This window comes from Hemiscyllium ocellatum, chromosome 30 (assembly GCF_020745735.1).
Source record: "Hemiscyllium ocellatum isolate sHemOce1 chromosome 30, sHemOce1.pat.X.cur, whole genome shotgun sequence".
Taxonomy (NCBI): domain Eukaryota; kingdom Metazoa; phylum Chordata; class Chondrichthyes; order Orectolobiformes; family Hemiscylliidae; genus Hemiscyllium; species Hemiscyllium ocellatum.
In genome coordinates, this window is record NC_083430.1 from 26507103 (window position 1) to 26522169 (window position 15067).

General features: G+C 42.0%; 1 protein-coding gene across 2 annotated transcripts in view; it reads left to right on the top strand.

Moving 5' to 3' along the window:
- Positions 1-15067, top strand: part of LOC132829854 (palmitoyl-protein thioesterase 1-like) — a 35010-nt gene that overhangs the window by 3882 nt on the left and 16061 nt on the right. For both annotated transcript variants that reach the window (XM_060847239.1, XM_060847240.1), the window contains 3 exons: positions 1632-1734; positions 8183-8273; positions 10705-10803. In XM_060847239.1, coding sequence (XP_060703222.1) covers positions 1632-1734; positions 8183-8273; positions 10705-10803 — 293 coding nt within the window. The remainder of the gene's footprint in view (positions 1-1631; positions 1735-8182; positions 8274-10704; positions 10804-15067) is intronic.

The window sequence follows — 15067 nt, forward strand, 5'->3', positions numbered from 1 at the left end:
CACCATCTGTTCTCCCCAGCTACCCACAAGAAAATATCAGCCACTTTCTGGCTACATTCCCCACATTGTTTTCTCTCTTGTGGCTTCTTCCTTTCCTCCCCATTTCAGTGCCACCTCTCCCCTGATGTGCCATTTCTCGCTGGATTGCAAAGTTTAAAACCAAACTTGTTCTCTTTAACTAATTTATTATGTGTGGGCATACAAGTTGTCTTTGAGACAGCTTGGGATAAATCCCATTGAATACTCCATGATACGCTGTATAGACTTAGCCTGAGTTCTAGTCAAAATTGGTGGTATAGTGGGCAATGAAGAAGGTTATCTAAGATTACAAAGACAATCTTAATCGATTGGTTCAATGGATTGAGGATTGGCAGATGGAGTTTAATTTGGATAAGTGCAAAGTATTGCATTTTTTTTAAAGCAAACAAGGGCAGGACCTATACAATTAAAAGTATGGCTTGGGTGTTGCGGAACAGAGACACCTAGGGGTTCAATTACCTGATTCTTTGAAGTTTGCTAATCACCCTGTGATTATATGACAAGGTGTTTAACATGCTTGCCTTCATTGCTCAGAGTTTTGAGTATAGGAGTTGGGATGTCATGTTGAAGCTGTACAGGATGTTGGTGAGGCCATTCCTGGAGTATTATGTCCAGTTCTGGTCACCCAATTTTCGGAAGAATGTTATGTAGCTGGAGAGGGTTCAGAAAAGATTTACCAGGATGTTGCTCAGGATGGAAGGTTTGAGTTATAAGGAGAAGCTGGATAGCTGAGACTTTTCACTGGAGTGTAGGAGACTGAGGGGTGGCCTTTATAGAGGGTTTAAAATCATGAGGCCATTGAATCACACCCATTAAATCTAGGTAGAGACAACTTTGCTGTTGCAGCCCACAAAAGTGTTGGAAAATAGTGTCAGAAAAGTCAATAGTCATCTGCACTCTGCAAAAATAAAGGATACTTCTCTCTGGTATCTCTCATTTACAAAGCCGTCATTCAGTTTAGCTCTGCTACTGGAAACACTCTCATAAAGCCTCCTAGCTTGCAAGGTTCACTCAAGGTCTCAATTTTCACCTACCCTCTTGTCCAGAAATAGAAAAATTAATCAATTTTGCTTCAGCTTTCTACCAATATCCATTACATGCCCACAGACTCCACAGGGTTCGGAGATTTACCAGAATGTTGCTGGGAATGGACAATTTGAGTTGTAAGGAGAGGCTGGATAGGCTGGGACTTTTTTCACTGTGACAGAGGAGTTGGGGGGTGACCATTTATAGAGGTTTTAAAATCATAAGGGGTATAAGGTGAATGGCAGGTGTCTTTTCCCTAAGGTGGGGGATTTCAAGACTAGGGGGCATATCTTTAAGGTGAGAGGCGAAAGATTTAAAAAGGACACAGGGGCAGCCTTTTTTAAGGGAGTGGTTTGTGTGTGGAATGAAGTTCTGGAGGAGGTGATGGATGCAGGTACAGTTAGAACATTTAAATGACATTTGGATATGGACATGAATAAAATGTTTGGAGGGATATAGGCCAAGTGCAGGCAAGTGGGTCTAGTTTAATTTGGGATCATAGTCAGCATGACTAGTTGGATGAAAGGGTTTCTGACTATTTCTTTGTCACATTGCTGCCCCATTAGGTGTGTATGGTTTACCACACTGTCCTGGAGAGAGTTCCCACATATGCAACTGGATAAGAAAGATGTTAAATTTGGGTGCTTACAGTAGTCCAATTCAACAGCAGTAAGTATTACCCGTACTGAGACACATTAAGATACCGTTGAATCTTGTTCATTTCATAAATTGTCTATATCTCCTAGTGAAATATGAATAGGTTGCTCAGTGTCATGTATTGTCCAGTTATAAGAATGAAATGATAAAAACCACATCCTGATAAGGGGAATAATTGAAATAACTATCATAACATCTTTCTTCGGTTTCTGTATACAAGTTGTTCTGCTATAATGCATGTTTTGTTAATGTGAATTCACTATGACTTGATGAATTGGGCACACTGTTTCTATAGTATGAACGTCTAAACTGTGTACTTGTTTTAACAATTCTGACCCCGTTAGTTTAAATGGTGCTGCTATTATGTGATTTTCTTATAACACGGGATTGTATGAGAACGGAACAGTTATAACAACTGACTGTAATAATTTCAGGAAGGAACATTGTGGTTGCTAACTCGTGTATTTGAACTGACTGCTGTAATGTTTGGGGAAATAGAGCTGACATGATGCACATTAACTCAAAGGCCTTTGACCATATATTTGTGTAAAGCATTTGGAGAAGATTGAGGATTGATTTTGAAGGTTGGGGAGTCTGAGGAGGAAATCTGTTTTTTACAAACTGATCAGAGAGGAGGTAATAGGTGAGAGCAGTTTCTCAAAATAATTAAACTTGGCAGTGCCACCCCACAAGGTTTTATCCTAAAACTACTTCTATTTGCTATGTATCAATGATAGATCTAGTTTAAATTTGAAGATATTAAATTATGAGACATAGTAAAAACATAAAGACACAAAACTGCAAGTAGCAAATGGAATTTGATGCACTAAGTGTAAGGTGATACTTTGTTTTAAAAAGATTATAATTTGCATGCAAGAAAAGTAATGGGAGATTGAAGATGTTTACAGGTTGTGTTTCACATGACAACCAAGTTTTTTTTTAACTGGAGGTCTTAGGTATTATTGGAAAAGAATTACATGAAAGTTGAGACCATTAAAGAATCTTTTTTAAAAAAAGCACATCACTGTCCAGTTTTGGGCTCCACACTGAGGCAGAGAAAAGGTACAGTGCAAATTCACGAAGGAGTTGTCTGGTATGAGAAAAAACAACAGGATTGAAAGGTGAGTTGGAAAAAATGGTTGTTTCATTAAAGCAGACATGATTTGGAGGTGTTGGTGTTGGACTATGGTGTACCAAGTTAAAAATCACACAACACCACCAGGTTATAGTCCAACAGGTTTATTTGGAGCTTTGCTCCTTCATCAGGTGGTGGTGGACTATAAAATTGTAAGACACAGAATTGAGAGCAAAAGTTTACAGTGTAATGTAACTGAAATTATATATTGAAAAAGACCTGGATTGTTTGTTAGGTCTCTCATCTTTTAGAATGACCATGTTAGTTTCAGTTCTTTCATATGTAACTTTTAAAAAATATTTTGTGATTTACATATAAAAAGAACTGAAGTCAATATGGTCATTTTAAAAGATAAGAGACTTAACAAACACTCCAGGTCTTTTTCAATTACATTACACTGTAAACCTTTGCTCTCAATTCTGTGTTTTACAATCTTATAGTCCACCACCACCTAATGAAAGAGCAGAGCCCTGAAAATTAGTGCTTCCAAATAAACCTGTTGGACTATAACCTGGTGTTGTGTGATCATTAAGATGAAAACTTTACAACAAGGATTCTTAACTGAGGGTGTTGGAGTGGATGTAAATTCGAACGTTAGCAAGGAATTTCTTCAGTGAGATGGTTTGTGAAGTGCATTATTTGGATTAGTGATTAGCTAATTTGATGAGTGAGGAGAAAGTGAGGTCTGCAGATGCTGGAGTATCAGAGCTGAAAATGTGTTGCTGGAAAAGCGTAGCAGGTCAGGCAGCGTCCAAGGAGCAGGAAATTTGACATTTCTGGCATAAGCCCTTCATCAGGAATGAGGAAAGTGTGTCCAGAAGGCCAAGATAAAAGGTAGGGAGGAGGGATTTGGGGGAGGGGCGATGGTGATGTGATAGGTGGAAGGAGGTCAAGGTGAGGGTGATAGGCCGGACTGGGGTGGGGGTGGAGAGGTCAGGAAGAAGATTGCAGGTTAGGAAGGCGGTGTTGAGTTCGAGGGATTCGACTGAGACAAGGTGGGGGGAGGGGAAATGAGGAAACTGGAGAAATCTGAGTTCATCCCTTGTGGTTGGAGGATTCCCAGGCGGAAGATGAGGCGCTCTTCCTCCAACCGTCGTGTTGTTATGTTCTGGCGATGGAGGAGTCCAAGGACCTGCATGTCCTTGGTGGAGTGGGAGGGAGAGTTGAAGTGTTGAGCCACGAGGTGGTTGGGTTGGTTGGTCCGGGTGTCCCAGAGGTGTTATCTGAAACGTTCCGCAAGTAGGCGGCCTGTCTCCCCAATATAGAGGAGGCCACACTGGGTGCAGTGGATGCAATAGATGATGTGTGTGGAGGTGCAGGTGAATTTGTGGCGGATATGGAAGGATCCCTTGGGGCCTTGGAGAGAGGTAAGGGAGGAGGTATGGGCGCAAGTTTTGCATTTGTTGCGGTTGCAGGGGAAGGTGCCGGGAGTGGAGGTTGAGTTGGTGAGGGGTGTGGACCTGACAAGGGAGTCACGGAGGGAGTGGTCTTTTCGGAACGCTAAGATATGGGGACAGGATGGGGAGTGGATTTGGGAATCTTATTGAAGTGGAGAAAAACAAAATCAGTGCAAACTATGTGGGCAAATAGCCTGCTGTAATTAAATGTAAAGTCTTTAAAAACACATTTAACATTTTTTGTTTGAGATGTTAAAAACCCTACACTTAGGTGCTTGAGTGGTACTTGCTGTATGCTTTTGACTTCCTTTAAACTTTCAAGTTCAGTTTAGATTTTGCCCAGGACTTTCTAAAGAAAGTACAGAAGAACAACTACAGAAGAGTACTTGGGACTACGTTATGGCCGCAAAATCAGAGACATGAGTTTCACAGGGGCAGGAATGGTTGCTAGATGTTCTAGGGTTTAGATCATTTAGAAAGAACAAGAGGGTGAAAAAAAAAGAGGAGGAGGTGTAGCATTGCTAATCAGAGAGTACGTCACAGCTACAGAACAAAGGTTGTTGAGGAAGGACTGTCTACTGAGTCAGTATAGATGGAAGTTAGGAACAGCAAGGGAGCAGCTACCTCAATGGGGGGTTTTCTACAGATCCCCTAATAGCAATTGAAGAATCACAAGCCAGCAGATTTTGGAAAAATGCAGATATAGCAGGGTTGTTGTTATGGGCGACTTCAACTTTCCCAATATTGACTGGAAACTCCTTAGTGTAGATGGTTTGGATGGAGCCATTTTTTTGACAGGTGTGTTCTGGAGGGTTTCCTTACTTAGTATATAGACAGGCCAACGAGGGGAGAGGCCATATTGGATTTGGTGCTTGGCAATGAGCCAGGACAGGTATTAGATCTCGTGGTGGGAGAACAGTTTGGTGACCGTGACCACAACTGCCTCACATTTACGTTAGCCTTGGAGAGGGAAAGGAGCAGTTACTAAGGGAAGATATTTAATAAGGGAAAAGGAAATTATGATGCTATCAGACATGAGTTGGGAAGTACAGCTTGGGAGCAATTGTTCCACAGAAAGGGCACAACAGACATGTGGAGACTGTTTAAGGAGTAGTTGTTGCAAGTGATGCACAAATTTGTTCGTCTGAGACAGGTAAAAAGGGGTAAGTTTAAGGAACTTTGGATGACGAGAATAGAGGAGCTTCTCATAAAAAGGAAGAAGGCAGCTTACGTAAGGTGGAGGAAGCAAGGATCTAATACAGCTTTAGAGGATTACAGGCTTACTAGAAAGGAGCTCAGAAATGGACTGAGGAGACCTGGGAGGGGGCACGAAAAAGGCTTGGCAGAAAGGATTACGGAGAACCCAAAGGCATTTTACTCATAGGTGAGGAATAAGAGAATGATCAGGGAGAAAGTAGGACCAGTCAGGGATAACATGGGGAACTTGTGCATGGAGTCTGAGCAGATAGGGGAATCCATAAATGAGTCTTTTGCTTTGGTTTTCACTAAGGAAAGGGACCTTGTTGTGAATGAGAACTTTGAGGAGCTGGGAAACAGGCTTGAACAGATCATGATTGATGAAGTTGATGTGCTGGAAAGTTTGGTAAATGTTGAGATTGAGAAGTCTCCAAGGCCAGACTAAATTTATCCTAGGTTGCTCTGGGAAGCGAGAAAGGTTGATAAGCTGCTGGCGAAGATCTTTGTTTCCTCACTCTCCACGGGAGTCATACCAGAGGATTGGAGGGAGGTGAATGTTGTTCCTCTTTTCAAAAAAAGGGAATAGGGAAATCCCTGGCAATTACAGACCAGTCAGTCTTATGTCTGTAGTCAGCAAGGTTTTGGAACGAATTCTGAGGGATAGGATTTATGATTATTTTGAAAAGCATAGCATGATTAAAGGCAGTCAGCATGGTTTTGTGAGGGAAAGGTCGTGCCTCACAAATCTTATTGAATTCTTTGAGGAGGTGACGAGCAGTGGATGTTGTATATGTGGACTTCAGCAAGGTATTTGATAAAGTTCCCCATGGGAGGGTCATTCATAAATTCAGGAGGTGTGGGATATAGGGAGCTTTGGCTGTCTGGATTCAGAATTGGTTGGCTGACAGAAGGCAGAGAATGGTTGTACATGGAAAGTATTCTGCCTGGAGGTCAGTGGTGAGTAGTGTCCCGCAGGGCTCTGTTCATGGGTCTCAGCTCTTTTATAGTTCTTACAAATGACGTGGATGAGAAGATTGAGGGGTGGGTTCGTAAATTTACAGATGACACAAAGGTTGGAGGTGTCGGCAATAGCATCGAGGGCTATTGCAGGCTGCAGCGCGACAGACAGGATGCAGAGCTGGGCTGAGAAATGACGGATGGAGTTCAACCTGGATAAATGCGAAGTGATGAAGTTTGGAAGGTCGAACGTGAATGCTGAATATAGGATTAAAGATAGGATTCTTGACAATGTGGAGGAACAGAGGGATCTTGGTGTTTAAGTGCATAGATCCCTCAAAGTTGCCACTCAAGTAGATAGGGTTGTTAAGAAAGCATATGGTGTTTTGGCTTTCATTAACCAGGGGATCGAGTTTAAGAGCTGCGAGGTTTTGCTGCAGCTCTGCAAGACCCTGGTGAGACCACACTTGGAATATTGTGTCCAGTTTTGGTCAACCTACTATAGGAAAAATACGGAGGCTTTGGAGAAGGTGCAAAGAAGGTTTACTAGGCTGCTGCCTGGACTGGAGGGCTTGTCTTATGAAGAGAGATTGACTAAGCTTGGACATTTCTCTCTGGAGAGAAGGAGGAAGAGAGGTGACCTGATCGAGGTATACAAGGTAATGAGAGGCATGGATAGAGTCAATAGCCAGAGACCTTTCCCCAGGGCAGGATTGACTGGCACAAAGGGTCATTGTTTTAAGATATTAGGAGAAAGGTATAGAGGAGACATCAGAGAAAGGTTCTTTATGCAGAGAGATGCGAATGCATGGAATGCATTGCCAGCGGCAGTGGTGGAAGCAGAATCATTAGGGACATTTAAGCGACTGCTGGACATGCACGTGGACAGCAGTGAGTTGAGGGGTGCCAAGGTTATTTTAGATTGGGAATAATCCTCAGCACAACATCGTGGGCTGAAGGGCCTGTTCTGTGCTGTACTTTTCTATGTTCTAAGAGAGCATTAGATGATCTTATTACAAAATGTAATTTCACTTTGGGAAGTTGGGGAGGAAGGCAAGTGACCAGATCAGTAAATGGAGAGTTGTCTTTTTTTTTGGAGTTTTTAAATTTTTAATGGAATACTTTGGTTTAACTCCTTGTGTCACAATGTTTTGTGATCCACAACAGCATCAATATGCATAAACTCATTTCAGATTTTATTTTTGTTCAACAAACACACTTTGTAAATACAAACCAAATTTAATCACTTTGAATATATAGATGCCAAAGGGGTGAGTTAATCTTGTTTATTGTTACTGAAACATAATGATTACTGGAGAATTAGATGAGAACAAAAGCAATCTGCTTGGTTTTTGCATCATGAATCTGAATGTGAAATTGAATTGAGGAAACTTGCATTTTCTACTCGGGTACTCTCAAAGATTCTCAAATCTGTTGTAAACATTTGACTGTCTGTATACTAAACAATTCCCATTTTGAACAACCTCAAGGCTTGCCTTGGCATGGGTAGAAAGCAGTGTCACCAACATTTTTGTAATAATGAACGTGGTACCCACCTTGTCCTCTGTAAACTTGCCACATTGTGCCTGGTTGACTACTGTGCTCTTTCTTTGTGACTTCTCCAATGAGGTCCATTCATGACATTAACTTCTCAGTCTTCCACCCTCAGTTGCCTTAACCTAACCATAAAAGTTGTAGTGCATTTTAAACTAGTCATTTTTGTAGCTGTTTAAGGCTATCAATTAATTTCACTTATTTATTGTTTTCATGTTAGCTTGGTACAGGCAGAGTACTGGCATGATCCCTTGAATGAAGATCTGTACAGGAACAACAGCATTTTCTTGGCAGAAATTAATCAAGAAAGGGTAGGTACTCCTTGAGCTTAGTGGCTTTAATTTGTGGGAAGTTGTAGGTTGTGAACTCTATCCATCAAATGCCAGATAAACATCAAGAATCCAGCCTTCTATGCCACCCCATCACACTAAACACCATATCCTTTTTGAAAACATAACTTACTGACTTTCTTTCTTTCTGTATTCTTCTGTCTTTATCCTTGTTTATCACTTTTGCTGTTTGTTTTATGGAACAAATTTGTTCTATAATGTAGAACAGTAGTTTCAGTAAAGGTATTACATTCACCATCTTCTGATCTATTAGATTAGAAGATCGGTAATGTAACATATTTACTCAAAAGGGAGGAAGAAGAAAGCAGAAAACACAGGCCAGTTAGCTTAACAGCTAACATTTTCCCTATGATTAATTATAACAGGGTAATGGGATAGGTTCAAAGTGTATTAAATAATTGTTATGATTTAAATAATGTACAGGGTTACAATTAAAAGATTAGTTAAAATGCTCAGCCAACGCAGACATGATGGGCTAAATAGTCTCCTACATTGTGAAGTTCAAAATAATCAGCGTTAACAATTGGAGCTCTTCAAGGAAGTAACACATGCTGTGGAAAAGGGAACCAGTGGATGCACTGTACTTAGATTTTCAGAAGGCATTTGATAAAATGTCCAGTCAAAGCTTTATTGAGAAAAATAGGGGGTAGTGTGGATATAAGATTGACTGACTAACAGGAAGCAGAATAAGAATTATTTTTTTCAGGTGACTAACTGTAACAAATGGTGCATTACAGGATTGGTGCTGAGACCCCAAATGTTCATAATTTATATATGTGGCTTAGTGAAGGGATTGATGGTAGGGTAACCAAATTTACTGATGACACAAAGGTAGGTAGGAAAGTTAAGTTGTGAAGAAGATATATAAATAACTTACATGTGTGAGCAAAGATGTGACAAATGGAATATAATATAGGAAAATGTCAAATTGACCAAATTAGCAGAAGAATAAAAATTAAGCTTATTGTCTAAATGGTGAGAGATTACAGCTCAGATATACAGGGATCTAGTGTCCTAGTGTATGTACACAATGTTAGTATGTATTTACAGCTAGTAATTAGGAAAGTTAAAAGAATACTAGAATTGATTGCAAGGGGAATTGAGTACAAAAATATGAAGGATGTAAATATACTAGAGGCAGTTTAGAAAAGGTTTACCAGGCTGGAATGAGAGGATTTCCTTATGAAGAAAGATTGGACTGGATAAGTTTGTATCTGCTGAATTTATAAAATAAAAGTGACTTGGTTGAAACGGACCACCCTCTGAGGAGTCTCGACAGGATGGACGTGGAGAGGATGATTCTTAGGGGAGAAGTTAGAATTAGAGGTCACTGTTCAAAAATCAAGGGTTGCGTATTTTTTTTGAAAAAGATTGTCATTTTTTTTGCTGAGTCAAGAGTCTTTGGAACATGCTTCCTGAAAAGGTGGTGGAAACAAAGTCACTGGATAAGTGTTATGAAGATATAGGTATATCTTTTTAAGAGAGTGAAGGACTTGGCAAGTACACAGAGTGCTGGAGAATTTACAAAGTAACATTTGATTCAGAGTAAACAGCATTCGCTGAGTTGCTATGAGACAAAAACACAAATTCGAATTTGGCCAATCAGTTTAAATTATACCCCCCAAAAAAATTAAACTCCAATCCAATTTGAATTGAGTATATTGACCATCTTAAAAGCCAATGATACAATCCGATGCTTTGGGGTGTAAGACAAGGGAAAACTGAACAGTTGAGATGAGAACTGCCAAGCCCAGCATATAAACAGACTGCTTGAAAAATAGTCTCTCTTAAAAGTACCTTTTCGATCAGTAACCTGTGATGCAGAAATTCCTATGAAAAAGAGAAGACACAGGAAGATCCAAATAGAAGCACAAAAGCTGTCTGGTTTTGAGATAAGAAGTGTGGTTTTGTAAATCTTAATTGGGAGTTTTATCTGACTATTGTTATAGAAGGAAAGGTAAAAGATAGGTTAGAGTAAGGCATGGTAAGTTGTTGTTAGTTAATTATTCTCAGTTATACTTTGAAAAATAAATTAGTTAATTTTTACTTTAAATAGTTCTTAGTCATTCGAATTTTACAGTTTACTGCACAGGATAAATCTTTTGCTGGTTTTAAATTTAGCAGGCGGGTTTACCCCATGTTGTAACATAAGACACTGGTAGATTCTTGCTAAACAAGGGGTGAAAGGTAGGTGGGAATGTGGATTTGAGGTTACTGTCTGATCAGCTATGATCTTATTGAATGGCAGACAGACTTGGGACTGAATGACCTACTCTGAACTGGTATGGTTGTACATAATTGGTGCAAAAAAATTAAAACATCATATTTAAGTCTGGATTTTGAAATGCTAATTTTGAGTGGGATTTCAATACCTATCTCCCTTCTATTGCAGAGAATCAATGAAAGTTACAAGGAGAATCTGATGAAACTAAATAAGTTTGTAATGGTGAAATTCTTGAAAGATTTAACGGTTGACCCAGTTGATTCAGAGGTGAGAATGGATGTTTTCACGCTTCTAATTTAATGCTGCTATGAATATGGTTGCAGCTGTGTCTGCTGTTCTATAAATATCAATCATCAGAATGTTTGGACTATTTTTGCATCTATTTCCTGCCACCTTTTTGTTTTAGCAGATTGCAGGCAGTTTCTAAACGTGAGGAGAAAGTTTAATTAACTCCAGTTGGCGCATTCCCACTGGGAGAAAGTGAGGAGAGCAGATGCTGGAGATCAGAGTCGAGAGTGTGATGCTGGAAAAGCACAGCAGGCCCGGCAGTATCTGAGGAGCAGATGAATTGATGTTTTGGGCATAAGTCCTTCATCAGGAATGAGGCTCGTGGGTGGGGGGGCTGAGAGATAAATGGGAGGGGGTGGGTGGGGCTGAGGGGAAGGTAACTAAAAGTGCAATAGGTAAATAGGAGAGGAGGGTGGAGTGGATAGACAGGAAAGACATTGGACAGATCAAGATGGTGGTGCCGAGTTGGAGGCTTGGTAGTGGGATAAGGTGGGGGGAGGGGAGAAGGGAAAAGGTGAAACTAGTGAAATTCACACTAATCCCATGTGGTTGCAGGGTCCCAAGGTGGAAGATGAGATGTTCTTCCTCCAGGCATCAGATGGTTAGGATTTGAGAATGGAGGAGGCCCAGGACCCACATACCCACACCACCCTTAAAAACTTCTTCCAATTCTCCAAACCAAAGGGGTAGCCATTGGCACCCGCATGGGCCCCAGCAATGCCCGCCTCTTTGTCAGATACGTGGAACAGTCCATCTTCCACATCTACAACAGCATTGTCCCCCAACTTCACCTCAAATTCACCTGGACCCATCTCAGACACCTCCCTCCCCTTTCTGGATCACTCCATTGCCATCTTCAGTGACCGACTAACCACAGACATCTACTGCAAATCCACCGACTCCCACAGCTACCTGGACTATACCTCCTCCCACCCTGCCTCTTGTAAAAATGCCGTCCCTTATTCACAATTCAACTGCTTCTTCCACGTCTGTTTCCAGGGTGACCAATTCCATCATAAAAAGATGGCCGCCTTCTTCAAAGACCATAATTTCCCTTCCCACATGGTCGATGTTGCCCTCCCACATGGTCGACTTCCCACACCTCCGCCCTTGAACCCCACCACTCCCAATGCAACAAGAACAGAACCCGCCCCCCCCACCCCCAGTTCTCACTTTCCTCCCCACCATCCTGTGTATATATCGCACCATCCTCTGCCATATCCGCCACCTCCAAATAGACCCCACCACGCGGGATATATTTCCCTCCCCACCCTTATCAGTGTTTCGGAGAGACCATTCCCTCCCCGACTCCCTTGTCAGATCCACCCCCTATCGGCCCTCACCCCACTCCCAGCACTTTCCCCACGACTGTAGCAAGTGCAAAACCTGCGCCAACACTTCTTTTCTCCCTGCCAACACCTCCTTTCTCCCCTCCCTCACCTCTGACCAAGACCCCAAAGGATCCTTCCTTCGACATCCAACAGAAATTTACCTACATCAGAGAGACAGGACGCCAACTTGTGGATCCTTTCAGAGAACATCTCTGGGACACCCTCACCAACTAACCCCACTGCCCTGTGGCTGAACACTTCAACTTCCCCTCCCACTCCACCGAGGACATGCAGGTCCTGGGCCTCCATGACCAAACCCTGACCACCTGACATCTGGAAGAAGAACGTCTCATCTTCTGCCTTGGGACCATGCAACCACATGGGATTAATGTGGATTTCACCAGTTTCCCCATTCCCCCTCCCCCCGCCTTATCCCCGTCCCAAGCCTCCCACCGCCCTCTTGACCTGTCCATCGTCTTTTCCATTTATTTGCTCCACCTTCCTGTCCGACCGATCACCTTCTCCCACACCTTCATCTACCTATTATATTCCCAGCTGCCTTCCCCCAGCCCCAAACCCCTCTCTCTCTAGCCCCCGGCCCACAAGCCTCATCCCTAATGAGGGGCTTATGTCCAAAATGTCGATTCTTCTACTCTTTGGATGCTGCCTGGCTTGCTGCGCTTTTCCAGCAGCACACATTTGATCATATTCTCACTGGCAGGGGCCTCTAACATTTTTCCTAAACTACACTTTATAGAAATTACAACATGAAAATAAGCTGTGTCTCGACCTAAACACCCACAAAAGCAGTAGTTTCATTTCTTTATCATCTTTTGAAATATTTTACATGCCCTTTCCATCTTTTATTCCAATAATTGTGCAGCTCAAAGACTTTGCTAAGTGAAGGCCATCTATTCAGCAGTCTTACTGTTACCTTCCCTTGATCACGTATCCCTGTATGACATTTTTCTCTTCAATCTCTTTTTCATGCTTTGTCTAATAAATACTATCCTGCTCCCTTGACTGTCTTTACAGTAAATTGCTGAACATCCAACTTCCTTTCCTTGTTTCTGTGCTGGGTGATTTAGTTAATGATTTACCCCCTATCAGGTACTGTCATCCTCTGTTCAAAGACTCCTATAACTCATCCCTCATTTTAAATGAATACCTTTTGAAGGCTCAGCATCTCAGTCTTTCCAATCCAAGGTAATTGAACATGTTCTTATTTGTACCCATTTTTACAATAACCCTCTGAATCTCTCCCTCAACCAAGAGATCTCCATGAAATGACCTGAAAATAAATTACACACTCTTACTACATTTTACTGTAATGTATTTGCTTGTAGCTCAAGTATCTGTTTTTCTCCCCACTTCTGCATGATTCTCTCATGACTGCCCCAAGAATCTGTTCTTGGCTCATTATTTATTGCATTTCAGTGACGTTCTATTCTTGCAAGCCTACATTAGTTCCTAGCTGGAAATGTGTTGCTGGAAAAGCACAGCAGGTCAGGCAGGATCCAAGGAGCAGGAGAATCGATGTTTCAGGCATGAGCCTTCTTCAGGGCTCATGCCCGAAAAGTCGATTCTCCTGCTCCTTGGTTGCTGCCTGACCTGCTGCGCTTTTCCAGCAACACATTTTCAGCTCTGATCTCCAGCATCTGCAGTCCTCACTTTCTCCTACATTAGTTCCTAGTCCACAATGCCTCAAATTTAATATTCTGTTCCTTGTACTTAAATTCTGTTGTGGCTTTGCTTATTAATTTTGTGACCAGCAAACTCTTCCACTGATTCTGGTCTCTTCTACGTCTCATTCGTGATAGCATTGGTAACTGTACCTCTGCTATAACCAAGCCCCCAAACTGCACATGTCCATACCGAAACTGCCACCAATTAACTCTGGTGTCTGATGCAGATTAATGGCATCAATATGGGCTTACGTCCTGTACTGGCTGAGATCACTACGGGACCCTACATCTTCAACCTCCCTTTCTTCTGAGGTGTGGTGACCCTCTGGTTAAACTGACTAAGCTTTTCTAAGAGGGCAGGCTATGGTCTTCTGGGACTATGATGAATGTCTTTTTCTATCTCAGCTGGATTCCCCTTAGAATCCTAGAGATGTACAGCACGGAAACAGACCCTTCGGTCCAACCCATCCATGCCGATCAGATATCCCAACCCAATCTAGTCCCACCAGCCAGCATCCAGCCCATATCCCTCCAAACCCTTCCTATTCATATATGTATCCAAATGCCTTTTAAATGTTGCAATTGTACCAGCCTCCACCACTTCCTCTGACAGCTCATTCCATATACATACCACTCTCTGTGTGAAAAAGTTACCCCTCTCACCCTAAACCTATGCCCTCTAGTTCTGGACTCCCTGACTCTAGGGAAAAGACTTTGCCTATTTACCCTATCCATGCCCCTCATGATTTTGTAAACCTCAATTAGGTCACCCCTCAGCCTCTGACACTCCAGGGAAAACAGCCCCAGTCTGTTCAGCCTCTCCCTGTAGCTCAGATCCTCTAACCCTGGCAGCATCCTTGTAAATCTTTTCTGAACCCTTTCAAGTTTCACAACATCTTTCCGATAGGAAGAAGACCAGAATTGCACGCAATATTCCAACAGTGGCCTAACCAATGTCCTATACAGCCGCAACATGACCTCCCAACTCCTGTACTCAGTACTCTGACCAATAATGGAAAGCATACCAAACGCCTTCTTCACTATTCTATCTATCTGCGACTCCACTTTCAAGGAGCTATGAACCTGCACTCCAAGGTCTCTTTGTTCAGCAAAAATCCCTAGGACCTTACCATTAAGTGTATAAGTCCTGCTAAGATTTGCTTTCCCAAAATGCAGCGCCTTGCATTTATCTAAATTAAACTCCATCTGCCACTTCTCAGCCCATTG